The sequence below is a fragment of the Eublepharis macularius genome, chromosome 12 (genome assembly GCF_028583425.1).
Source record: "Eublepharis macularius isolate TG4126 chromosome 12, MPM_Emac_v1.0, whole genome shotgun sequence".
NCBI classification, from domain to species: Eukaryota; Metazoa; Chordata; class Lepidosauria; order Squamata; family Eublepharidae; genus Eublepharis; species Eublepharis macularius.
This window is the reverse complement of record NC_072801.1, coordinates 47,772,665-47,800,409: the sequence shown is the minus strand read 5'-3', so window position 1 is coordinate 47,800,409 and position 27,745 is coordinate 47,772,665. Positions and strand designations below refer to the sequence as shown.

General features: G+C 46.3%; 1 protein-coding gene across 1 annotated transcript; it reads right to left on the bottom strand.

The window, feature by feature from the left end:
* Positions 1-866: 866 nt before the first annotated feature.
* Positions 867-27,745, bottom strand: POLD1 (DNA polymerase delta 1, catalytic subunit). The gene is made up of 27 exons (XM_054993268.1): positions 27,665-27,745; positions 26,866-27,074; positions 26,504-26,617; positions 25,706-25,846; positions 25,485-25,610; positions 24,344-24,512; positions 23,343-23,457; positions 20,774-20,903; positions 19,945-20,111; positions 18,990-19,094; positions 17,941-18,081; positions 17,719-17,829; positions 16,516-16,707; positions 15,850-15,938; positions 15,076-15,192; positions 13,989-14,102; positions 12,129-12,276; positions 10,410-10,505; positions 9,572-9,709; positions 8,057-8,232; positions 7,097-7,249; positions 6,103-6,205; positions 4,586-4,718; positions 3,340-3,453; positions 2,435-2,487; positions 2,075-2,172; positions 867-1,248 (listed from the first exon to the last, which is right to left on the bottom strand). The coding sequence occupies exons 2-27, from the start codon at positions 27,062-27,064 to the stop codon at positions 1,152-1,154; spliced, it is 3,339 nt and encodes a 1,112-aa protein (XP_054849243.1). The 5' UTR covers positions 27,065-27,074; positions 27,665-27,745; the 3' UTR covers positions 867-1,151.

The following is a 27,745-nucleotide window of genomic DNA, read 5'->3' as shown; positions in this document are numbered from 1 at the left end:
TCTATGCTGTAGCCCACAAATGGTCCTCCATGTGAATTATCCCCTACCAGCACACTCCCACTCTCACAGAGACACACTTAAGAAGACGACCAAGATTAAAGATTCTGCTGAAAAGCTGAAATAGGACTGGAGCCCAAAGGACTTTCCCCACCCCCTTCCTTGAACCACACCATCCTACACATTGACTCCCTTAGGAAACAGAAGAATCTTGGCTCCGGCTGCCCCATACTTAACTCATGCATATCCCTTGCCTCCAGACGACCCGGCTCATCACTTCTGTTAATTGCAAATTCCTTTTCTGTGGATCACCACCAAACTATCCATAATGAACAGAATTATGTACTAAAATGATAAGAAATATATTAAAAGGTCCCTCGCCTCATAGGCTGCCTTTCCACAGACGTGTGTGGTGACTGGCTTGGGGACTGCTAGGAAGGCCTTGGCTAGGCAGGCATGGGCATGAGACACTGTGGTCCCAAGTTCAAATCCCCACTCAACCATGAGGCTTGCTGGGTGGCCTCAGGGCAGTCACTCTCAGCCGAACCTAGCTCACAGGATTGTTGTGAAGGTAACATGGGGAAAGGAGCTGCCCCAAGATCGTTGGAGCTAGGGGAGATAAAAATGTTACTAGGACAGATGGATAGAAACGCCCTGCTGCTACCACCAGTGGCGGGTGTTTCATCCCTCAGGGCAGCAGTTAGGGGGTAATATTTATATCCAAGCATTGTGATAGCACATAAGTTTGAGGTGCTTTAAAATGGATTCTTTGTGAATCAGCAGTAGCTTATAGGCATTTCCTTTTAGCCCTTTCAACTCTTCCTTCCCCTTGTTTTGTTACTCCCAAATAAACTTGAAACATAACGGGAAAAAATAAAGAAAATCTTTATTTGTAGAAACTCTTATTACAAGGACAGGTCCACTCAATCATTCGGTTCAAAGGGATGGTAATGTGTTGTGCGCGACACCTCTCCCACAGCACTCGAAAGTCTTCCCGGCTCCTAAATCCTGACTCTGGAAGCCACGCCCAGAAGGAGATACAGCGTTGATTGGCGTCCCATGATAAGGAGCAATTTCCGTGCAGCCCCTCAGGCTGCCCTCTGCCTGGGGGCGGGAAGGGCTTCAGTCTGATCCAAATAGCAGCAAAGGAAACATCACCATGTCGGGGGACCAAAACGTGAGATTAGCCCTTCTTGATCATCAAGGTCCTTCTGCACTTTCTTCCGCATGTAGAAGATGGGGCAGTCGCGGCTGAGGGAATGAGACCAAGAGAATCATTAGCTCAGGGCCAAATAGACAACAATTGAGAGGAGCTGGCAACATCAACAGGGATGGCAGAAGAGTGAGGGATGCTTGCGAGGGTGGGGGGCAGTGCCAGAAGAGAATGGCCTCCCACATTTGGAAAGAAAGAGAACCCAGCAGTTCTAGCTCCTCTCATTCTCTGTTTGAGGTGTGGTCTACACATCTGGCAGAATGCAACAGTAGTGTGGGGTGAGCTGTTCAGGCAGCAGGAAGAGAATCGCATTTTTCTAAAGTGCTTTTCCTAACAAAAGAAAACATGAAGACAAAAAACAGTGCAGCTGCAACGGGCAGGGCTAGCACCCTCTCTCCCACTTTCGTATGTGCAAGGTGTATTTAACACAGGGAGAAGTGGTACATCCCATCTGAAGTGGTCCTCTCTATTCCACCACTGTTACCTGCTGCACGTGCAGAGCCAGCCTCAAGTGACTACTACTTCCCTCTCTCTTTAACGTTATCACGCCTCACTCCTTTCTCGGGAGAACCCCAGTGACCCAGCTGATATCTTTCGAGCAGGAGCAGAACGACTCTCCCTCTCCATTCTCCCGCAGCCTCCTTGACAGCTGCTGTATTTATAAAGGCCATAAAACAAGTCCAGCAGTACCCCACCACCCTACCTCTCCGTGGGAGCCATCTGTTTGCTGATCTAGGCCCTGTCTGATAAGCAGCTGTAAACAACATGGGGTGGTATAAAGCCATATTTTAACCCAATATCCCGTGGGAACGGGAGAAGAGGGGGGCTGCTTTGTAAGGGTGCGGTGGGCATACCAGTCCTCACCTAGTACACAGCACGTCCTCATGGAGGCTGCCCTGGCAGCGTTGACACTGTGTCCATAAGCGCGAGAACTTCTCTTCTAGGGCACTCAGATGGGTCACCTATACAGGGGAGAAAAAACAGGCAGATGGGAGAGCCCAGGCCTTGTGCCACTATTTATGCCCCATTTTTAAATCTTCTCTGCACTTCACTTTCCCAGTCTCCACCTCCTCCCTGCACAGCTGCCAGGATTCTCAACCTGAAACTCACAAGATGTTTCACCCTGTACATTAAGGTTCATGTTATCCGAAATATTTGCTGGTCAACCATTACACAGCTTTTTGTGACACCCCGCCCCCCAGCTCTTCCCACAGACCTACTCACCTCTTTCTGGTAGAGTTCAGACTGACGGCTTAAGCAGAATTTGCAGACAGCACCTGGAAGGAGAAAAGGAAGTCAGAAAACATTCCCACCCTCTTCCCATTTAGGATCTTACGCTTCTATTCCCTGCACTTGCTCTGCAGAACAACCATGAAAAATTCCCGATATCACAGAGCTGCATCTGCTGTGGAAAATTTTGGTGGATCAGTTTTGCTCATGCTCAGGAAGCAACTGACCTCTATATTTGGGTCTAGGAACTATTTTTTATATGTCCGATTGGCTCAGCAATCCAGACATGTTTGGTTTTCTATTCTAAAAGGTGGCTTGGCTCTCTTGCTCAAGTAATCTGAAGTTATTCATCCTGCCGTTTCATGACTTAATTTCTGGTGCCCTGTGAATTCACTTGCAGCTTGGTAGGACTGTGAGAGCTGAGGGCAGGGCGCTCACTACAAACACCATCCTTCCTCAAGAAACCTCCTGGTGCAGATCAAAGTTTCAGCAAGACACTGGCATGCTCCCAATGTCACCCACTAGGATTTACTTTCTACCAGAGACGTCCCATATTTCACTAAGCCTGCCCCATTCTGAACTCCTCAGACACCTTAATTTTTAATCCCCATTCTACAACATGCAGAAGTGGAGGACAGCATTTTCTGGATAGATGCAGAACTGGGAGGGGGGTCATGCAGGTCAAGATCTGTGTGTTCTAATCTATCAGAAGGTTTTCCTGTTGGTTAACAGAGGCAAAGCTCATACACACACACACACACACTTGCTCTGTGGCAAGTTCCGGCAAAAGGAACTTACAACACACAGTGCTGTTAAGAAGCTCTGGGGGGAGGGGAGCTTATTTCGATAAGAATGAAAAATGCCTGGGTCAGGCAAGATGGATGCAAACAGGATCTCACCATGGTGGTTGAGCACAGCCCGACAGCCGATACAGGTGCTTCGCTTGGTGGCAAAAGCCATGAGCCCCCCGACTTTGGCCGTCAGGACAGTTTTGCAGCGAGTGTGGTCCCCCTCTGCAAGAGAGGGAAGTAAAAAGGTCAAGCACACTCCATTCCACATCCTTCATATGTTTTAGCAGAAAGGGTCAAGTCTCCTCTCTCGCCATACCCCCTTAAACTGGGGCAGAGTACAGTCAGCATCCCAAATGTCTTAATAACATCCCAAAAGAATGAGCCATCAGAGCCTGCTAACGCACCAGAAGGCTCTATTACAGAGCCCTTTTACTGGACTTCTGACCCATGGCTCGTGTGAAGGATGGGCCAGCCTAGAAAAATCTTTGCTTCCCTCCAAAAGCAGGAAAAAAGCTACAGTGAGACTTCTTTGGAGGGGCACACTTTTCTCACCTGCAGGTGGGGCTCACACCTGGAGATAACCGCCCCCATTTATTTAAAGGTGCAAAGTACTCATACAGTTAAAATACAGCGAAGAACATCTGCCTCCCCCATTCTGAAAATCGCCCCAGGAGGCCTTTTTGGCATGCTTCATAAATACAGGGGCACTTCAAGACACTCTAGCCAGCCCTTGGTGTTCAGGGTGTTCTGGGCATTTTGCCATCACAGACATGTGCCAGGATGCTAAGGCAGATGCGCTTAACAAGCAGGAATCACTGTGCTCTGGGAAGTGCATTCGCCAGGCTGTGGTCAGATATGAAATCTTTCGTTCCCCTCTTAGGGGAAACCAGTCTGCAGAAGAAGCTGGCTGTGCATTATACTGATTGGCTGGGAGGGGCTTATGACATCACAAAGTCCTCTCAAAGCAAAAAAAAATGAGCTGGATGATCTTTTAGAACAGATAAATGCACAAAGCATTAATTTAAGAATATATTTTTTTAAAAATACCAGGGCACAATCTGCCTGAAGCATGCTGGAGAGGAGTAAAAACTGCCAAGATTAATCATCGTTCGATAAAAGACAGGTGAAGTGAAGTGCAAAAGGCAGAGAAGGAAATCCCCCCTCCCTGCAGTACCCCATTTTCAGGTATGTCTAGATTCTCATTGCACAGGCAATTGTGAGCATGGAACCAAGGGATGGTACACATTCCAGACCAACTGCAGTCAAGATCAGAGGGGACATGTCTCTTCCTTGCTACCTGATCGGGAGCCTGAGCCCTGCCCCATGCATGTTGGAGGAGGATGGTAGCACTCACTCAGCAGAATATTTTGTGCCTTGCTCTCTCCCAAGATGGGGTCAAAGATTCGCAGGAGCGGTTTGGCCAGCTGCTGCTCCAAGTAGTACTGGGTGTCAATGGGCAGGTTGTTCTCCAGCACGTAGATCGGATCCTGAAGAAACGAAGACGATGTAAGCAGGAAGTGGTGCAGGGCATGGTGTAGGGGGAAGGGTTGCAATAGTACATATGAGAAGGGTCGTTGCCCAACCACTTCCACCCTGGTCACTTGCAAACCAAACCCTTTGCTGCTAGAGGGCTTTGTGTGTGTGTACATGTGCACACATGCATACCAGCATGCACATGTATGTCTGCACAGGAAAATATGTGGGAAACTCACATTGGCCTCAAAGATCAGGTTCACTGTGATGCCCTAAAAGTGAAATGGCATTTTGATCTGGAGCAAATTAGAGGGCCAGATGGCAATGGGCATGTAGCCTGCTGAGAGATCTAGTCCCCCGCTCAAGAAAAAAAAAATCCTGCCATCTGCCCAGAGGCTCAACTTCTGCCTCAAACTTATCAAATCAGCAGGCAGCAAGAAGATGAGGGAAAGAACAGGACAAGACCTAGCTCAGCACAAATACACAAAGCATTGGATGCTCTTGTGGTGGGATCCAAGTAGCTGTTTTGCTGGTGAAAAGGGGAGATAAGGGTTGCATTTGAACACCCAAAGAGACTATGCTGGGGCTCGGGGTCCCTGCAGGGGCAAAAGCCACATGGCTTGTATTAAGGAGGGGAAGTAGGCAAGACTGACTGAAAAAGCTGGCTGGATCTCCCGCTAGGATTGGATTAAGGAAGTGGTAGCGCAGCTGCTTTGCATGAAGAATTTATTTTATTCTCTCCCCAATGAAGATCCAAAGTAGTTTACAACATCTGCTCCGCCTTCATTTCATCCTCACAACCACCTGGTGAAGTAAGTTAGTCTGAGAGTGAGCGACTGGCCCAAGGTCACCCAGTAAGCTTCCATGGCAGACTGGGGATTTGAACCTGGGTCTCCCAGATCTTAGTCTGACACTCTTACCACTACACCACACTGAATCTCAAGGCCTCAGGTTCAGTTGCTGGCATTTCCAGCTAAAAGGATCAGGTAGTAGGTGCTGCAAAAGACTTCTGCCCAAGACCCTGGAGAGTGGTTGCCAGAGTAGTCAATGCAGATTTTGATAGACCAATGGTCTGACTCAGAAGAAGACAGATCCATGTGCACAACCCAAACAAAACCAGTTACAGACAGTAAGGCAACCCACTGAAGATGGGTGTAGGGACTCCATAATTTGCAATACACGTTGCTTCCTAAAGCCCACTTAATTTGCAGCTACCAACCTTTTTTCCTCCCCAAAGCAAAGCAGCGAATGGCTTCTTTCCTGCCTAGGCTTCTAGGTTAATAAGCAGCATCACTCCTCAATGCACAAACAGCTCTGCACATGCATGTGTGAATATGCACACCCACAATTATTCCAAGCTGCCCATCACATCCCTCTCCCTCCCCTGCCCCAACTCACTTCAGATTTCATGTAAGCCGCAACTCCTTTGGCAGCACCAATAATGACATACGGAACTCTGTCCCCCAAGTTGGGGGCACTGCCGGGATCCCGTCGACGCATCCTATGGGGGGGGGGGGAAGGTCAGGTTCAAAGACTGCAAGAAGGGCTACCTCTGTCAGGACTGAACACATTCTTTTGGTACCAAGACACATTTAAGGGCACGCTCACCAGTAAAGGAGTGCTACAGATCAGGCCTAAGGAATCTTTTCATAGCCAGGGTGAGGGTTTGTGGTAAGGAAGCAGTGAGTTTAAGTAGTAGTTAGGGACAAGATTCAAAAGAGTTTTGAAGATGATGATGTGGGAGGCTGGAAACAAAATGACACTACATTAATAGCATAGCTATATTGGTATGTTTACCCTCAGAAGAGAGATTGTGCTGAGACACGAAGTGATGGAGAATGAAACACAATTCTAATCATCTCTGCCCCACAGATGACACTGGGCAGGGTGCCTTCATCTTGTTTGCTAACAGGCAACGAAGCAAACCAAGCTAAAAAGGAGCCAGCCTGCCACACCAGGGTGTCTGTGTGCAGCAGGTGAGACAGCCGCAGTCAGTACAGGAAGCCCTGAGCCCAGGGGTGGGCGTCTCAGGAGATTCCATTTGCAGCTGGGGCCTAGCCACGGCTATTTCTGCCCTTCCCTTCGGTCATGCCTCGTTGGCCACCCCACGCCCACACGCCTCCCCCCAGTACATACAGGCTCCCACCAAGAGTAAAGGCACTAGGCCAGGGAGATGGGGGGAGAGCACAAGACCCACAGCCTCAGATGATCAGTAATAGTCTTTGCTAAACCCACGCACTCCACAGCTGGATATCTGGAGTGTTAGGTCAAGAGCCATCACACTACATGCTCTTTTCTTCCACAGGTCAAAGAACCTGAAGCTGACTCAAGAAACTTCCCCCTTCAGTCTAAAAAAGAAGATTTCATAAAAATAAAGCGCCCTCAAGCTCACCGCTCTGCCAGCTCCACATGGGCCTGGCGCCCTGCGTATTCATCTGCTGTGCGGGTCAGTTCCTTGGTAATTACCAGCTGCGAGATGTCGACTCTGTTACACAGCAGATCAGAGATCACCTCCTTGGCATGAGCCACAGCACCCGCAGGGTCCCTGCACAGACAGAGAGACATGCGTGTAACAAATCAGGGTTCTTTTTTCAAAAAAGACTACTGAGAGAGTCCAGATGCTCTACAGTCTTTAGAAACCAGATTTTAAAAGATTTATTCTACTATCCAAAATAATCATTCAAGAAGGGTAGTAGCTGTGTGGGTCCTGAAGCTGCAAAATACAACAGGAGTCCATCAGCAGCTTAAAGACTAACAACAATTATTCCAGCATGAGCTTTCATGAGTCAGAGATCACTTCATCAGATGCATCAGAATGCTCATCCGAAGCAGCTACGCTGATTCTTGTAGTTCAAACAACAAAAAGGGCAGTGGAGTACAGAAATTACAAGGAGAGGTCCAGTGAGCCAATCAATCAATCAATTAATTAAATTAATATTTAATTAGTTCTTGATTTACACTGGCCTCTCCTTGTAACTTCTCCACATTGCCTACTTTGCCCTGCCCCTTTTCTGTTGCTTGAACTCTTAAGTTTTGATGCTCTGGATAGATACACTGTGCATCTAACGAAGCAAGCTCTGAGGGTCAAACCACACGAGACAAAATACACTTGAATTACAAAATACACTTGAATTACCTGTGTAATCTGAGTGTATTTTGTCCCACGTGGTGAGACCCTAACTCATGAAAGTTCATGATGGAATTCGACTCCTGTTTAATTCTGGCACCTAGGAATTGGAAATATTGGTCAGCCCTGGACTCAACCATACACCCACCACCACATCCTAGGCCAGGCTATGAGATCCCACTTTGAATGGGAGGGGGGGAAGCTCCAAGGCAAATGCCCACAGACCTATCTATGAGCAGCTTCTGCAGACAGGTGTTGATGAGGTTCGCCACTAGGGGGCAGTTGTCACGGCGCACAGTTTCAATGCCTTTGCAGTCCATCTTGTCATGTGTGTCAGGGTTAGATGAAAAGTACAGGCCGGCATAGCGCTTTTTATTGATGAGGAGGTAGGGAAAGTACACCTGGCAGACAGGCAAATTTGAGCAGACAGCAAAACCAAAAATAAATCATTGCATGACTACAAGCAGGTAAGGATTTATATAGTTTCCATCAAATGCTAAAAACACACTGCTGCAACAATAGATATCTATACCAGATTTATAGGTATGATCAACTGTATTAAAACATTAACTGTTTTAATGATGTGTTTTGGTAGACTTTAATAGTTTTATAATGTAGTTTTAGTATGCATGTTTTAATCTGTTAGCCACCTTGGCAGCCCTTAAGAGGGTAGAAAGGTGGGAAATAAATTTTGTTAAACAAAATATAAAATATATATATTCAAATACAATGTTTTTATACATAGATGTTGGGAGAATGTTCCAGAGATCATCCAGTTTTCAGAACCTTCCGGTTACTTCTAATGGTAACAGAAGAACTTTTATATCTAGCTTATTCCTGAATGTATCTGAGGGAAAACTTCCAATTATATGGGATCTCTGACACCCGCATTTGACTCTGAAGTTATTCATTATGAGCTGGACCCAACCAGCTTTTTCATTCAATATCACCCAATTCCCCACCTTACTACAGCCCCTGTCGCACACGGCTCTTGTTCATGCATGTCCCAGGATCTCTGATAAAGCCTTTTTATGGTCAAAAGGGAACACCTCCTCTTTCTCTCTTTTTCATCCACAAAAAACTTGGTGATTTTCCTACAGGGAAAATCCTTTCCAAAACGAATAATTTTTTCAAACATACTTCACTGTTTGTCGATTGACTGGATGCTCTTCCACGAACTTTTGCAGACCAAGGAAGATCAGCTTTCCTCAAGCAGCTGCTCAGAACCAACCGACTTCCAAAAAACTTTCTACAATCTCTCCTTGCTTTCCTGGAACCTCAGAAGGAAAGCAGGAAGAGAATGTGGGAGGCCAAGGAAGTCAGTGAATGTGGAAAAATGCCCAAGAAAATATTTTTGCCTCTCCTGGTACCTACAAACACCCCATTTGGAGGACCACTCTAGGCACTGAGAACCTTGCCTCACAGGTGTGTTTATCCTCCATCCAGTTTCAAAGGCAGGCTTTATTATTCTCAGCCCTCATTTGCCGCTCTCTGGTAAGAAAAGGAGAGGCTCACCACTGCCTTTCCAACACTGGAGGTGCAGCAGCATCTGGTTCCTCCCTGCTTAACTCTGAGGACATTAACACCTTAGCAATGGGAGAAATAGAGCCTGGCAATCACAAAGCAATATAGGGGAGGCAGAAGAATCCAGCTTTTTAAAATCGTTGTAAGCTGTTTTGACATTTATGATCTACAGCAAGATATTGATGCGGCGAATAAACCAATGATCGTGCAACTCACCTTCTCAAACTCAAGCTTGATGGGTGGTGTGAAATGACTGGAGACCCAAGCAGCTGCTTCTCTGCCTACTTCCATAGCCTCTGCAACCGATGGCACACCCATACGGCACATCACTGAGTCTGTGTCCCCATATACTACCTGTGAGTTGAAGAACATCAAAATGTAGCCTTTGCAAGCTAGGACCCATTTCTTGGCTTCAGCACAGAGACACCAGCTCACCTGCCCCCTACTCCGAGTCCCACAGTGCAGCTACCTGAACGGCAAGGAAGGTGGTATAGAAATAATAAATGAACACAGTCTCTTCCTCTTGCAGCTCCCAACTCATGAAGACATGAAGCTGCCTTCTATTGATTCAGTCCAATCCGTCTATCAAGGTCAATATTGTCTACCCCAACTGTGGCCCTCCAGTGTTTAAGGCAGATCTCTCACACATCACCTACTATTTAGTCCTTCAAAATGGACATGCCAGGGATTGAACCTGGGACCTTCTCACTGCAAAGCAGATGCTCTTCCACTGAGCCACAGCCCCCTCCTAACATCCACTTATTCCACCGCCTCCATCACTTCCCCAGTCACAAGGCTGGCAACTGCATAGATGCCCTCCCACTCTTTCCACTATGGCTTTCTTCACTCTCAGTGGACATTATGAACACATCAACATTACCAAAGACAGCACACAAGGTGAGAGAACAAGGTAAAAAACCAAAACAAAACAGGATGAGTTTTAGGAAGCATGCTTCCTTCCCCTCAGGAAGTTGGCAGCCAACCTCTCTCTTCCCCTTATGGAAGCCTGGCACTGCCCACTGTTACACAGGGAGACCACCCAGCTTCTACCAACCTTTGCGTCGGCGCTGTAGCCATTGGCAATAGTGTACTTGGATTCCACCAGCTGCTTCGTCTTCTCAATCATCTGACGCCCAAATCCAGTCACACTCTGGACACAGGAGACAAAGCAAGATATGAAGGATGTTTCCTGGGCTCCAGGAGATTCCAATTTATCAGTGCCTTAGATGTAATCTGAGCCTCTCCCCCTGCACCCCCCCCACATGGTAACACGAGTTTTCTCAAAATGACATGCACCTTTAGATCCCAATCTGTCACCTCATACAAAAATTCTTACCACCTGAGACCTACTTTGCACAGGCTCAGCAAGGCTTTAAAATGCCTTTTTACCATTGTTCATTCAGTCAGCAACAATGGCTTAAAAGGATAAAGTGGAGGTTCGTAAAAGCCTGAGCTTTCACGAACAGTTTTAGGGAAGATGCTTGATTGAAAAGCTATTTAGAAATGCAATAAACTAAGAAAATATACAAGAATAACCCCCTGCTGAAAACAACCTCTTTCTTTTCTCCCAGTGTTGCTCAAGCTCAGGTTTTGTAAGCAACGAGGGAAAAACCCACCGGGAGGAAAAATGATATGCAAGAACAATATATATTCTAATGACAAAGTTATGAAGTACAAAATCTTCACTTACTAATAGTGACTCACTTAATGTGCAAATTCCACCTATATACAATGTAGTGGACAGTCACAATTTATACAGCAACTCCTATACAGCACTCAGCCCCTCAAACATGTCAAAATATCGTTACAATGGATCCGGGAAGAAGTAATCCAACTGGTAAGTATATATTTATAACATTATTTCAGAATGTCTCATGTATAACATTGTGTTCCGCAAGTATACAAATGACAGCAGTTGATATTCCAAGTCCTGCTATCAACTGCTGGATCCAGCGATGTGTGAGTGGAAAATGAATTTAGTGCAACTCCATTTGCAGCAAGAGCATGAGCTGCACCAGTGCATGGCACTTCAGTTATCTTTTTTAATGAAATAACATGCATACGAGCAACAGAATGTACCACAAGCAATTTGCATATTATTACTTAAATCTACTTTTGAAATTGTATCAGAAGAAACACCTCCTGCAACGTTTTCTTGTGCATGCGGACAGGATAATGGGAATAAAATAGGTTTCACTTAGTTCAAATCAGACAGGATGCTTCTGTTTGCACAAGGACTGTTGAACATGCAGAAATATCCTGTGAGATTCAAGCCACACTACTTCTGTTTGTGAAGTTTCTATTAAGCTGTCAGGTCTACAATAGATTTAGAGCTATCCCCCATGCATTTTAATCTGTTTCTAAAAAATGTAATCTGAACCAGTGGTAATTATCATCTCTTGTGGTTTGCGAATTCCATAAAGTTAATGAAGACTTGTACAAAATCCTGCTTCCTTTTGTCTGTCCCAATGCCAATCTACGATAACAATGTTTATTCACTGAAATGTAAAAAACAAACATACTTCATAAATCACAGATCACAGCAAACCACAAGCGGACAGACAAGACCAAGGATCACCCGTAGGAATTTACTTCGTCAGTTGAAGTGACAGCAAAATAAAGGATAGCTTAAGTTGCCATCCAATTTGCCCTCAACACCAACACACAAGTGACTGATTTGATAACAGATGGAGGATGTACAATAGCAGCTTCAAGAGTGACGTTTGGTCATGATTTTTCACCATGCTAAACTCAAAAGAGAGGCCAGGCTTACCTGAGAGATCTCAAGGCATGGCAGCTTGCCCACTTGGGCCCCAGTGAAGCCATAAACAGAGTTGGCGCTGACCTTAAGGGCCAGCTGCCGCCCATCCAACACCTGGCGCTTGAACGGATCAGTCTCCCGCTGCAGCTCTCCCTTGGCCCTGTGCCATTCATGACAAAGAGGGAAGATCAGAAAGCTGGTCAAAGTAAAAGTCAGCCTAGACACGACAGGAGTACCCACGTTTCTTTCCGCTCACCTGTAAAGCATGATGGGGTCTTTTTAATTGAAAGCACAACTTCTGGGGTGAGGGGAGCAAAACCCTATCCTCCTCCTCTTCGCTTGCCATGCTGTATTGCTTTAATCAATTTTTCTCCGTGCCTGGTTTTCTTCTGGTATCAGATTTGTGCAGAGAGAAAAACTCTCAAAGCATCAGAGCACTACAAGGTAAGGTGCGGCAGGGCTCAGCTCCGGTTATCACATGAACATGCCGGGTCAGATAATTCGTCTATCAAGGTCAGTATTGCTTACTCTGATGGGCAGCGGTTCTCCACGGTCTCAGATTCAGGTCTTTCCAATCAACTACTACCCAATACTTTTAGATGGAGATGCTGAGGACTGAACCTCACCACTACCCCACGCAGAGCCCTACCTGCTTAACAAATGAACTTGTAGATACATTAACAAATACACATGGATACCCCCATCACCACATCTAGCTTAACCTTAATGGCTGCCAGAGAGACAATGTGGGCCCCTCTCCCGCAGCCCCTGTTTTGTATGGGAAATAGTCTGTACTCTTGGACAACCCAGAGCACCTATCTAGAAGTGCCACTAACCATCACTTACAAGTTTCAACCTTTCGAAGTTCAACAGCCAGGAATTATGGCTTCCAAACCCTCTCGTCACTAACTGGTAATATCAACTAGCCTACTATAATGCACTCTATATCGGTCTGCCCTTGAAGTCAACGCGGAGACTCCCACTGGTACAAAATGCTGCAGTTTGGCTACTATCCGCAGCTAGGCAGTGCAAGCATATTACAACCATTCTGCAGTCACTACATTGACTGTCCTTCAGCCAGCATACTCAATTCAAAGTAGTGGCTATCACATATAAAGCCCTTCATGGCACTGGGACCTCATATCTACAGGACCTCCTCTCTCCCTACTCCCCACCACAACAGCTTCACTCATCTGAGCAGGATCTTCTGCAGGGATCACTCTGCAAATGGATAACATTAACAACTGCTTGTACTTGTGCATTCTGTTTTGGTCCCTGGCTTGCGGAATGGCTTGTGGAATGGCCTGCCAGAGAAGGCTAGGAAACCCCCCTCACTTCTGGCATTCTGCAAACTTTGTAAACAGAATTGTTCAGGATGACATTTTTATGAAGGCAATATAAGTAATACTTGTCTCATGCATAGCCAAAAGCCCAAGTACTCCAGCCAGGTATTCTAACCACCATTCAGAGAATGCAAACCTTTTAAATCTCTCTCTCTCCCCCCCGTTCTCCCACACCTTCCACTTAGTCATAAGTCCAACCTATTGCTCCTTTGTTCTCTTTAAATTTCAGTTGAAGAAACCAGAAACCCTGGCTGCCCCATTCCTCACTACAGAAGATTCTGGATCCCACGTACGAACATACAAAGCTTTGTTTTAGACAAAGCCAAACCACTGGTTCATCCACTTTAGCATCATTTAGGCCAACAAACGGTACACACAAGTCTCTCTCTCAGCCCTGTTACTAGAGAGCCTTTTAAATGGAGGTGCCAGGGGCTAAACGTAGAATGTGTGCACTTGACTATCAAGATAAGGCCCATCCTTCCACTATTTCCATCACTTTAAGACCCACAGGTGTCCCCTGCTGCTTCACCTCTTGCGGGCCGCCAGTAAGTTTTCCAAGATTTCAGGCAACAGCCCTTTGCGAACAGACGCCTTCACAAACAGGTCACTGGTTGGGGTACGGATGAACTGCTCCGGCAAAAGCCTAGACGGGAAAGGCAACACTCAGAGGGTGCACAAATCTAGAATCTTCCCACCCTTTATTATACATCATCCCTAGCTCCAACATCTCCTTCCCCCCAAACATCTCCTAATTAAGCAGCTTCATTCCTGAAATTCCCATTAATCACACCCCACTGAGATCCTGAACCAGAGGAGGAGGAGCCAAGTTCTTAGGCCTTGAGGATTAAGCCAATCAAACATCGGGTGGGGTGGGCTTTAGGGGCAATCTTAGTGATTCTGGGGCCCTGGTCAAAAGTCTAGGATGGGACACTAGATTCACTGCTACCCCACTGGTTATAAGATCCCATTAAAGTGTCTTTAGTTTTATTGGAAAGGTATGATCATAAAGTAATACTCAAAGTAAGGTTGGAATTCATTTAATTGCTCTTGGTGGCTACTAAGCTCCTAGCTGCAGCATTTTGGAAAAAGATAAAAAAATACCTCTGATTAAAAATGGTATCTTAAGATCTGGGATCTTTTGATATTGCACAAAAATGTCCTCCAAATGATCGATAATGCATTTTACTCAACTAATTTAACAAACAGAAGGCTACCCTTTTTTGAGACTTCGCTGGAAAAAATCTAAACAGCAAAAGGCCTTGAAATACAGACCCATCCTTGTCTATTAAATCTAGAATATTATAAATCTTTCACCCATCATCCAAATTCTATAAGATGTGACTACATAAATGCTCACTGATCCAAGTATACCTAATTTGGAAAATCACTAGTTATTGTTACTCCTGATCCTTTCTTCATGGTTAATTGTTTATTGATGTTCTTGTAATCTGTTGTTATTATTATCCATAAACACTGCTAACAAATAAAGTGTTTAAAATATATTTAAAAATACATAAAGAGCTCATCCTCCCCCACACCACAAAACAACCTGACTGTGCTCCTCCCATCCTGCTAGCCCAGCATAAAGCAGCAATAAAAAGATGCTCAGCGCTCACCCATAGCGCTCTACCGCCCCCGATTGCAGCAGTGTGGTGTAGCACAGGTTGTGCGCCATCATGATGGAAGGGTACAGGGAAGAGAAGTCCAAGGTAGCTATGGGCACATCATAATAGCTAAGGGAGTGGATAAAATAGAGAAAGATGTCATATTCCTCCTCCTCATCTTGTTATGTTTAACCCTAATACCCTACCCTACCTTCCCAAATGACCACTGGAGAACCCATGTTCCAGCTCTGACCCCTAACTACACTCTTATTTATTAGGTTTTTTAATCTATAGGGAGCTCAGAGGAGTGTACATGCTTTCCCCCCCTCCTCTATTTTATCCTCACAACCATCCTGTGAGGCAATCACCCTGTGAATGGCTGGTCCAAGGCTACCCAGTGAACGTCCCTGGCACAGCAGCAATTTCAACTCCAGTCTGGTATTTCAGCCACTACACCAGTGACTGCTTAACAAAAATTAGTCAGCCTGGTTTTGAGTTCCATACTTTGCCCAACTTTATTATGAAACATCCCCCTCCTGAACCCAGACTCCCTTAAGTCCACTGTTCCTTCCCCCACTTGCACAAACATCTTCTGGCCCCCTCATTACTTTAACCCACTTCCCTTACAAGGAACCCAGAACCCCACACATTCCCTACTCCCTGCAATAACTCTTAATAGGCTTCGCTGAACCAATACACACACCAGGGAAAGAAGTAACCATGCAACCCTTCACACAAAGAGGGAGGACTTGATCTCTCACCAGCACTGACTCCCGCAGGCCTTACCCCTTCAGTGGCTCGATGACGGTTGCGCCAGCATAGTCTTCCCCACCTTCCGTCTTCACCACTGGCATCAATAGATCCTGCTTCATGGCCTTTGGGTAAACAGAAGAGACAGATCTGAAGCCTTCTTGCTACTCTTCCATAACTCACCTTGTTATCACCACATGTGTCTGTCCCATCACCCTCAGTTCTACCTGCTTATTGTAGAGATAGATAAAAACACCAGCAATTTACATGGCACTTTACAGAATAACCTGTATTATCAGGAAAGGCATTTCTAGAATGACTAGGTACTGCAATGCCATGATCAGCTGCTATTTACTACTACCCCGTCATTTGGTCACCAATGGAGAAGAGCCATAGCCCTGGTGACCAAACAGTTGGGGGGTAGCAAATCCAGAAACAGCATAGCACCACGTGGCTTGAGCCGGTAGCTCTGCCTCCCTGAAAAAGAATAGTATGGGGCTTAAGAAACAATGATCTCTAGCCCATGCTGCTTGCTCGAGACCCAGAACTGCCCATTCCAAGCAAATGGTGACAATGGGACTACTATGCACCTGTGGAATCATCAAAAAAGATTTGCATAGGGGATGTGAACCCCTCGACTGTCCTCAGCTTTCCCTTGCCTCCATTCTGCCCACATCTCCAGGGATCTCAGGTGCCCCTTACCTGCCTCAGAAGCTGAGAGACAACCTTGATTTGCTGCCCTCGTGCCAGGAGGTAGCTGAGAGGGACACCAGTGACTCTTGCCATCTCCATGTAGTTGATGACGCACATGAGCTTCTCTAAGAGTCGCAGGGGCAGGTAGGCATCCTTGAGGCAGTACACGGCTAGTCGCCGCCGTGACTGGTCTGAACCGTTCTGCGAAGGAGCAGAGGGGAAACAGTTTGAAGATTTCAGAGCAGCAAAAGCATCTATTTAAAAGCATCTCTTTTCTAAAAAGGAATCAGCCTAATAGCCTTCCCTGACTTTGAGCCTAGCATGCTTAAATACGAGAGCAGGATAAGACTGCTGCAGTCTTCTACTCTCATACAGAAGCAGTTTGTCAGGAATTCTATGGTTTGAAAGAAAGCAACATACACCAAATCACAGAAAAAATGTAGATTAGGGGATGGGGGGGAGGTGCCATGAAAAACTGGTTTATGTTTTTAAGTTCAAGAGCATAGGTATGGTGTAGGAATTAGTGTTGGATTAGAATCTGTGAGACCCAAGTTTTAATCCCCCCTCTGCAATGGAAGCTCGCTGGGTAACCTTGAGCCAGTAACTGGGTTGGATCTAGACTAATCCAGCAATTTCCACCAATTCCCCTGTCCTGCTGCAGACCCCCTCCCTCATCTCGTACCTCGGAGCCCACCAACATTTACAGTGCAATCCTAAATAGAGTTACACCAGTTTAAGTCCATTGATTTCAATGGGCTTAAACTGGAGTAACTGTGCTTAGGATTTCACTCTAGTCTGGATCCCACCCACTCTCTCTCGGATTAAGCTACTCAGATAGAGTTGTTGAAAAGAAAAAATTGAGGGGAACACAATGATGTAAACTGCTCTACTTCCCCATGGGAGAGAAAAGCAAGGTATAAAGAAAATTAAGTTTCACCAACTGCTCCTTACAAAGAATATGGCACCACAGGCTGTATTCTTTTGCCTCTTTTCTATCAAAATTCAGGAGGGGGGTGGGGGGCATGCATGGATATATCAAACAGAAAGACCCTTTTCAGGAATAAGCTACTATGAACGGCTGGTTAGTTGAATTAAACCAATCAGACAACACGTGGAAGCCAAATGGATGGTCAAGGAATAAAAGCCATCAAATAAGTTTGTTCAATGGGAACAAGAGCTGATCAGTCACAAGGCCTGGCTGCCAACCGTTACCTGCAGGTCTGTGATGATGGAATGCTGCACGTCTTCCTTCTGCTCCTGCAGGAAGTGATAACTGACAGCATTTAATGTGTAAGAACGAAGTTTGTAATCCCGTAGCAGAACCTGGGAAAAGAAAAGGTCGAAGTGTGAGGCTGGTCAGCACAGCCCAGCAGATAAAATGCCAGGCTTGAACTTGCTGTCATCACCCTCAGCTTCCACATCTCTGGAGCTTACCTGAAGCAGATCAAACTGGATCCGGCCTTCCATGTTAATGACTTTGTTCTCCCTCCGGCCCATCTGCTTGGACTGGAAGGAAGAGTCACGGATGACGGACTTGCGGGTAGGGATGCGACCCAGGAAGGGAAATGTAGAGACCTAAGGGCATAGAAAAGTAGGTTGCAAGCAGCTGAAAAGTGGAGGAGGGTTACAGACAGAACAGGCAGCAAAGAGGAGACATGCAGGAAACACTGGGTAAGTGTTGGGCAAGGAGAAACCTCCAATGCAGAGAGAGCAGCAGGCATCAGGCACATTGGGAAAATCCACAATTTAGGGTCTGATGGACTGAATGTACAAAGGGGAGATACAGGACCACAGCCCTTATCATTTGCCTGCCCTGTTGTAATCGCCTTACTAGTTTGTCAAAATTCCTAATCACCAAAGGATGTAAGACCCACTTTAATGAGGCTTTCCAAAGTAAGGGAGGCCTGGCAACAGAAGTGGGCCCCAGAGGTGCCAACGTGGCCCTTTGTCCAAGGATGAGCTGTGTCTTTCCACAGCCCTCAGGGAACACTCTCCACCAAGAGAGACAGCTATGGCCAAATAGCCTCTTCCCCAGCCACACTCCAGCTATGGGTTATCCAAGCCTCACTATTTGGGTTGGCAGGTGGTCATCTGGCCCATCTGCAGTCAGCTCCTCCCCTCCTTCTTTGCCATCTCCTGGCTGGGATGATGCAGCCCACAACCCCTCCCTGCTGCACAGTCATTTTCTCCTGAATTGTTCAGGGGGGTGGTAGTTAGTTGCATCGTTTTACTGTGTTGATTGGCTTACTGCTGCCAAATGAGGTTGCTGTTTGGGATATTTTTAGTGCACTGGGATTTTCTGGATTTTCCTCATTTTTTAAGCGAGCCACCCAAACTGATTTTTTTCAGGGGCGGAGAGGGAGCTGTTTATACATTGCTGACTGTTCTACTGTTTCTCATTATTGTTTTATTGACTGGTTATAAGGTGCCTTGAATTCTTGCCTTCATTGTTTTTAAAGCAAACAAAAAGGAACGGGGTTTACCTTGAGAGTTTGGGCCCGAGTAATGAGATATGGAAGGTCAAAGTTCTGGATGTTGTAACCAGTGATGATATCAGGGTCCGCAATTCGTATGAATTCTGCCCAGGCCTGGAAGAAAAATGACATGTTCACAAGAACCCTTGTCACTAAAACCTGTGACCCTCTTCACCCTCCTTCTTCCATCCCCCTGGTGATGTAAATAATAGAAAGACTAAAAAAACATATTTCACAGGTGACTTAATTCAAGGTCCATCCTAGCCCTGCCCAAGGAAAGGAAGGATGCTTTTGAGCAACCAAACAAGTTGTTAAGATTCAACTAGCAAGGTCTTCAGCAAAGAGATCTTGAATACTAAGGCTGGGGATGATCCTGCACGGAAGATAAGATGCTGAACAGAAAGAGCTGCCAATCATCTCAACCTAACAGGTTCCTTGTTTCTTCTAAATGATGGCATTAAAAGCTTCCCTTCCCAACAAGCCAGGTGTGTAGATTTCCAGTCTCTCAGGAACCCTCTTCTTCAGCTCTAGGAGCACCCTCTTCTCCAGCACCCTCTTCTTCAGCTCTAGGAGTATAACCAAGCCAAGCAACAGAAGAAATAGGCAAGAGCAGCCATGAGGCCCACCTCATCATTTATCATTACTGGACAAATACATGGTGGTTCAAAATATTTCTAGAGCAGGTGTGATAAGAAAGCATGTTTCTACTTCCATCCCTCCTTTCTCATACAAGTCAGGTAAGGCCAGCTCTCTCTGAGTCTCCATTTTCATTTTCAAAAATTTAGGGAGACTTTTCTTCTCTTGTAGTGGGCAGAAAAATTCTGTACATATTTGGATAAGAGACACAGACACACACATAACCTCCCATCAATCTTTTCAGTCCATATTTACACAGCATACTGTGATCATGCCAAGTTCTCCCCACCTTGCAGCTACCACAAATCCCGCCTTCCTTCACCATTACCTTCAGCAGCTCCTCCTCTTTGGTGAAACAGAGCACCTGAGAACCAACAATAGGGGCGCAGTTCTGCAAAGTGAAGACGTTGCGCACAAAGGCATCCTTCTCCCCCTGGCGCAAGACCATGTTGGCGATCTGGATCACCGGATCCTTTTCTGGTTCAGGAAAAATACCTGAGCAAGAACACAGGAAGGGGAGGTTAGACCAACAGCTAAAAGCACCTTCAGTGGCAGAAAGATGGGGATTTGCTTTGAAGCCTAACGGTGAAGCCATCGGCTTGTTTTCTTGGAACAGATGCACACCTGAAGTTCTTAGGGTGTACCTTCTCACAGGTAAGGTGTGATTTACTGGTGCAAGGCCTTAGAACATAAACAAGGTGCCACTGACAACACAGCAAAAAACCTGTTCATTCTAAAATCTAAAGAAACCTCTTTGCCATTAAACACACATGTTCACGTAGTTGTTTCATTCCTTCAAAGGGTCTACATAACTGTATCAGCTACACAGTCTTGCGGTCAGTTCCTTCTGGGTAAGTAGGCTGCCAGAGCCACCACTCAAGAGATCCCATAACAGATGATCTAGCAACCATTTGTGCTTCTCTGGAGGGCTGGCCTAAGGAAAGGCTGTTTCAGTACTAAATTCACTTGTCAGTGAACAGCTCTGTTCCAAGTGGTTTGTTCCGAAACACAAATGAGGGCTGTCTCAGGGTTTTAAAACCTTGCTGTGCTTAGGAACCTTGTGGAATTATCTGGTAGGACTCAGACTCCAACCTCCTTGCCCCAACAGCTCAAAACTGTTTCTCCATGTCACTTTGTTTCTCATGGTTTCCCCATACCTTTGCGTCCAGCACACTCAATATCAAAACTAAGCACACGCAAAGGGGCAATACGTTGCCACTCTCCTTCTGGGGGGTGGCTGATGAAATCCATCCAGGCCACATCAGCCTCCAGCTGACAAAGCGATACCTACAGAGGAGAGAAAAGGCAGAAATGAATGAGCAATATGTTTTTGTTGCTCTCATTAAGAAGTCTTCTACCCTGGAACATTCCTTATACCTCCTTGTTCTGACTACACCCCACAAAGATGCACTATGCTTGCCTCTTCCATGGCCGGACCACTTTGTCCCGAAGGCTTGTCTGGGAGTACCAACCCCCTCCTGCACAGGCAGCAAGCTAATTTATGCTTGCCCACGGAGACTAACAGATCCAATTGGTTTCCAGAATGCTCTGCGGGATCTGATGCCCCATGGTGGTCTGTTGGATGAGCTGGTGGAGGACTGGTATGACCATATCTCAGAAGCAATCGACGAAATCGCTTCCCGTCGCCCTCTCCATTCCCGTGCCAGACTAGCCCCCTGGCATACAGAGGAGTTACAATGGATGAAGCGGGAACTGAGACAGCTTGAGTGAGTGTGGCGATGGAATCAGGACGAAGAGGCAAGATCATCTTATAGAGCATTTATACCTATGAACATATATAGCCTATGAGGTGGCTGTGAAGGCAGCAAAGGATTACTACACCACCTCCATAGCGTCTGCAAGCTCACACCTGGCAAAACTATTTCAGGTAGTTCAGTCCTTGGTCTCCCTCTCGCAAGGAGACTGCCAAGTTAGAAATTCAGCCATTAGCTGTGAGGCTTTTAGGAGCTTTTTTACAGATAAAAACTTGTCCTTCTGCCACGACCTGCTGGCCATGGTTGACACAGTAAGGAAACTCGAGACCCCTTGACCATTTTCTGGTTTGATTTTGGATCATTTCATCATTTCAGTCTGGTCAACCAGGAGGATGTTGACAGGATCCTGCGGTTGGTGAGGCCCACTACGTACTCCTTGGCCCCCTTCCTTTCATGGCTGGTTAAGGCCAGCATTGATGGGCTGAGGGCCCCTCTAGAGGCTATTTTTAACTTATCATTGAGCTCCAGGGTTTTTCCCGGGGTGTTAAAGGAAGCTGCAGTGAAGCCCCTTCTGAAAAAAACAGCTTTGGACCCCACCGACCCATCCAGTTACTGCCCAGTTTCAAACCTCCCGTTTCTGGGTAAGGTGATTGAGCAGGCAGTAGTGGAGCAGCTGCAGGCCTTCCTGGAAGATACATCTGTCCTGGACCTATTCTAGTCTGGCTTCCATCCAGGCCACAGGACTGAGACAGTGCCAGTCACCCTCACAGATGATCTCCGTAGAAACCTGGATCGAAGTGGGTCAGCACCACTGGTGTTGCTAGATATCTCAGCAGTGTTTATCACAGTTGACTATGAACTGTTGACCAACTGCCTTGCCGATGTGAGGATTCGAGGGACCGCCTTGCAGTGGCTTGTCTCCTTTCTCCATGGTTGGGGACAGAGTGGCACTTGGGGAGAGGTTATCAGCATGCCATCCATATGGTTGAGGCCAGCATTGGATCCATCTAATCAGCCCCCCTGCCAGTCTCCTACTAGCAGGGCGGGGGGGGGGCGCATATGCTCATTTGCCCCCCACACGAGTAGTTATAGAATACCAACCCACACTTCCACCTTTCTTCTTATATATGGTGTGCAGGGAAGGGTGAAGGGGCCCTTCTGGGATACTGGAATTTATGTTTGTTGAGCTTGATTATAGGATGTTATATCCGTAGACGTGTGATTTTAGTGTTTTTATCTTTTGCATTCTAATTTATTGCTGTAACCTGCCCTGAGTCCGCTCGCGGGGAAAGGCATGCTATCAATTTAATAAAATAAGTAAGTAAGTAAATAAACAAAACACCTAACCAGAGCCCTATACACCAAACTCTGGCCATACCCCTGAGATTCAGATGCCCTCACCCACTTCCACACACAAGCTAGGCCTAATTACGTCTTCCCCCCTCCACAACTTCAAAACATCTCTGGCTTCCTCCACACCCTGACTAGACTTTCCTTTATCTACCATCTGTTTGACAGGTCTCCCATGACCCTTAACAGAGCAGTCACGGGCTTCATGTTTTAAGCCAAACATATAAAACTGTAGTCAAAAATCTGTTATCTTCTGACATACATTAAAGAAATATGTTTGAAAGTACACCACATTTTAAAGACATTGGCATGTATCCTACTCACCCCAGTCAGCCAAATCCAAAGCCCTCCTCCACCCAAGGAGACTTCTTAGACCACAAGTGGGACCCCAACTCCCATATGAACCTACCCAACCTCTTTGGAATCCCTGCGAACTGAGGCTAGGTAGGCGACCATGGGCTTTCTTGATCAGGGTGTTAAAACTTTGTAACACCCTCCCCAGAGAGATTTGTCCATCTCCCTCTATCATTGATGTCTTCCAATGGGTGAAGACTTCTTCGTTTGGTGTTCCCCACTAACTGTTATTGGCCTCCCTGGTTGTGTATGCATGTTTTTATGTTTTAATGAATTGTTTTAATATTTTATATATTTCATACAGCACCTTGGGTGGGTTCTCCTTGTTGGATTCTCCAGAAGGTTGTTCCTGCCGTAAGCGGTATTTGCCAGAAGGCAATTCAATCCAGTTACAGCCAACGACGTCTCGGTCCACCATGAACCTAAATTGAAGACATATGTTGGGTCTGATGGAGATGAGGAGACCTGATCATTCACATTTTCCTTCCATGCCAGCCTGAGAAACAGGGCAGTTGCAGGATTATGGGAGGGCAGACTGGAAACATCAGGATTGTCAACAAGTCCACCTCTAAAGCCAATACTCTCAGACCTCCATCCAGATGTTTCCAGCTTTGCAGGATCCTGGCTATTCATTTTTTACAGGAAAATAACAGTACCCGCATAAATGGCACATGGAAACACAAGCATTTGCATTTATGGCGGAGACTGCCCTCAAGTCGTAGCTGACTTATGGTGACCCGGGCGGTGGGGGGGTTCATGGCAAGAGACTATCAGAGGTGGTTTGCCATTGCCTGCCTCTGCAACCTTGGTCTTCTGGTCTGCAAGCTTCTGAGATCTGATGAGATCAGGCTCACTTGGGCTATCCAGGTATGGGCTACATTTGCATTTACTTATTTATATCCCACTTTTCTAGCCAGTTGGAAACTTAAAACAGCTTAGAACATCATTCTCCCCTCCTTCATTTTTCCACAATAAGAACCCTGTGAGGTAGTCGAGGCTGAGCATTTGTGACGAGTTCAAGGTCACCCAGCGAGGCTCCATGGTAGAAGTAGGGATTCGAACCTGAGTCTCTCAGGATCCTAGTCCAACACTCTAACCACTACACTGCGCCAGCTCTATGCACATGAAGACAATCAACTTTGCCTGGTCTCTCCTCACCATTTTTAGTTTTCTCGAAATGCCACATATTTCCAAGGAGCCAAGAGGACTAGATGCACTACCCTGTCAAAGCCACAGAACATACCAAGCCCTGCTTGTGGACAGAGTATATTGAAGGGAGACCCTAGGAAACCTGAGAGGGAACTCTACCTGATCTCGAAGTCAATATTGGCCTCGTAGGCTTGATAGTTGTGTGTTCCCAACGACCCACACCGCAGCCCTTGTTCCAGCAGTCTCTTGGCTGGTGCAATCAGCCGGGGCAGTGCCATAGTAATTTTCAGGAAGGGTAAGAGATGTTGCCCATGGTAGCCATACATGCCTGAGGTAGAGGAAAGCAGTCATAGTGTGAACTGGGGAATTCAGCCCCTAGAAGGATCAAGGAACCCCATAATTAAAATCCCCTTAGAATCATATTAGACCCCACCCCCAATTCCCTGATATTTGCAGTGATATTAATGGCTTTCAGATCGGCCACATCTTCCATGTAACCTTCTGGAGTTTGCCACCCTACAGAAGTTTATTAGTTCATCTCACAAAAACTATCAATTTTTTGCAAAGATACTCGCCCCTGGGTATCTGGAAACAATTATTTGTCATGAGCTAATGGATGAAAGCTGACATACAAACAACCAGCAGAGCACCTCATCCTTTAACACAGCCACTCCAGACTTCAGACCCTGCCAGTAAAAGATCTGAGCCTCAGAGCACTGCAGACGTTGTTGTGGAAAACTAGGGTTAAACAGTCATTAGTTTGGGCTTTCTTGACCTTCTATGCCCAGTATACATGCAACTCATCTTCTATTCATGCCCAACTCAACTATTACAATGGCACTAAAGAAAATGGGTGGGATCCAGTCACTTGTTTTGCTACTGAAAAAGACAGAAGGAGTGTACTTTGACTCGCAAAAAGTTTAAGCTGGGGATCATGGGACCAGCATGTACAATAGCCATGCAGGAGGGGAGCGGAATCAGGTGAAGTTGAATTAAAAAGAAGGCAGGATCTAACCCATGGGCAGTTGTAGCAGCATGAAATGTAACTCTGCAATCCCTCCTTCCTGTCTTGTATTTAATTACTGTTTTATGTATTTTAGTTTTGATTTTAATTGTTTTTATTAATTTTATAGGTTTTTAAAACAGCCACCTTGGTGGCCTGCATTAGAGAGAAAGGAATCATATACATTTTGTGAATAATAATAAACAACGTTGGACGGGATGGCTAGCATTTCAGGCTACAGCAAGCACCCCAAATGTGAGCAGCTTGCACAACACTCTCTCTCCCCCACTCACTCACTTTGCTTATTGCAGATTTCCACTGCCAGAACAGCCTGACTCAAACCATCCTTGTTAGACCGCATGTCCCGAATGACAGCTGTATTCAGCTCCCGTTGGAAATCAGACAGGTGCACTGCTTGGAAACCTGGGAGAAAAATTGATGAGGGGGTAGAATAGGGAACCATCAGTGGTAATTATGACAGTGGCTGGAGTTTCCCCATTACCATATTGCCCACTCACCAGTTGGGGCAGGCACATAGAAATAAGGGGCAAAACCATGGATGTGACAGCAGATGCTGTTGCCGGTCATGGTGACACCAAACATTCGTAGCACAGGAACTGGACCATCGGTGGATCCTGGGAATCCAGGCATGTGAGAACCTGCCTCGGGAAGAGAGGGATACTAGATCAGTTGTTGAACACCTCTGTCACCCTTGCAAATCCTGCAATCAGTGTCATATAATATCTGCACAGCATTATCATAACCATTACCCATGCCCCTCCAAATAGCAGATGAGTAGGAGAGTAAACATGAGTTGGGGGGGATGGCCAGTTCTCTCCTAGCCTGTCATAAGCTGGTTTTTAATTCTTAGCAGAAATGGCCCATTTTATTCTGCAGCCATGAGGGCTGGACACATTTTTCACCTCAAAAACAAAAGTGAGTTTCTTTAAGGTTCTGTGCAGGTATTTCCAAATACACCTTTCTACAGCATCATCTTACGACTGGGCAACCAGAAATGTAAGATTACAATCTCTCTGGGGAATTCCAGGGCTTGTTCCCTATAGGAAGCAACACTATGGACACTGTGGGGCTATTGTAGCTACGAAAAGCCCCAGTACTACAACAGCTTCAAGACTTCCCCTCCAGTAGCAGAGAGGTATTGTTTAATGAGGGACAAGGAATTATCTAGTTCCCCAAACTTTTCATAGTAGAAGGTGTCAACCAGGGCTTCTCAGGAGCCAGCTTATTCCACTACCCCCGCCCCTGGTCACCTTCAAGGCCTTCTCATCAACATCTCAACCTCCTTAAAGACTTACCCACATAATAATCCAGTTCCACTTGCTGGAAACACAAAGCATGCTCCTTGGGGTTTAATTTGGGAAGTGATGGCCTCTGCCACTTAGGATTCCACACTGATGAGAAGAGATTTCCTTTGGAGAAATCAAGATCAAACATGAACTGTAACCCTCAATCTGCACAATTAAGATTTTCATCCCAAATCATTCAGTCTGATGGGTGAAAAGAACTCCCTCAACCATACACAGACACAAAACTCAACCATACTTTGGCAGTACAGGCTAAACAGCACTTTCTTCAGCTGGTTTATTGCTTTGTAAAGCCACTGATTGGGTCCCTCTGCCTTGTACGCCCCTTCCCATTTGACACCCATCTATCTCACCTAGAGGGATGTCATCAGATGTTCCCTGTGCTTCCTTCGCCTCCAGAGCCATCTCGGCTTCCACCTCATCTAGAAAAGCCAGCTCCTCTTCAAACTGAGAGGGGCCATCCTCTTCCCAATCTCCTCCACGTGGCTTCTTCCGCTGTGACAGAGTGGGCTCACCCACACTTCCTAGGGAAGCTTTTCGCTTGTTCTCCATCTTGGGATTCCTGGGAAAGTGAGGGATGCTTTCAAGAACCAGCCAACAGCAATGGCCAACCCTCTCCCTCACCTCAAACTTCTCCTGAAGCTTCCCAGCCTTTGGGTCCTCTGTCAGTACACACTACACTCAGAGAAGAACATGTCAATCCAGACCAAAAAATCCAAACAAACCAAAATAGCATTTTGTATCCCTACTACTTCCTTGTTCTCACTTTCTGCACTCTTTCTCCCCAATAAGGTACCAACTGCCACCTCCCCCTGGCTCATTACCGATCAAAAACTACACATTTTGTAAACTGTGCAGACAGAAGGCCTTGATTCTTTTTCCTACATGCACTTAACACAGTGTGAACAGGTAAAGTGAAGGGCCAGTGTCTCCCCTCACAATCCACCCCCTTACTAATCAACCACCCATTGGAGTGGCGGGCAGAAGGCTTCTGATCTAGCAAATGACACTCCACTCACTTTTCAAGCAACCCACCCCCTCCTCAAGTTGTCCCCTCATGCCCTACCCCCTCACTACCCCACTAGGCCTGTACTGATCCCTTTGCTCTCCACCCCTCCCCCAATTCCACCCCTTCAGCCATCCCTCACTTACACTCGAAGTCCCGTGGGCCTACTCACATTCCCACTTGCCCCACACTAGCAATGCACCCCAAAACTCGCTCCTCCGCCACAC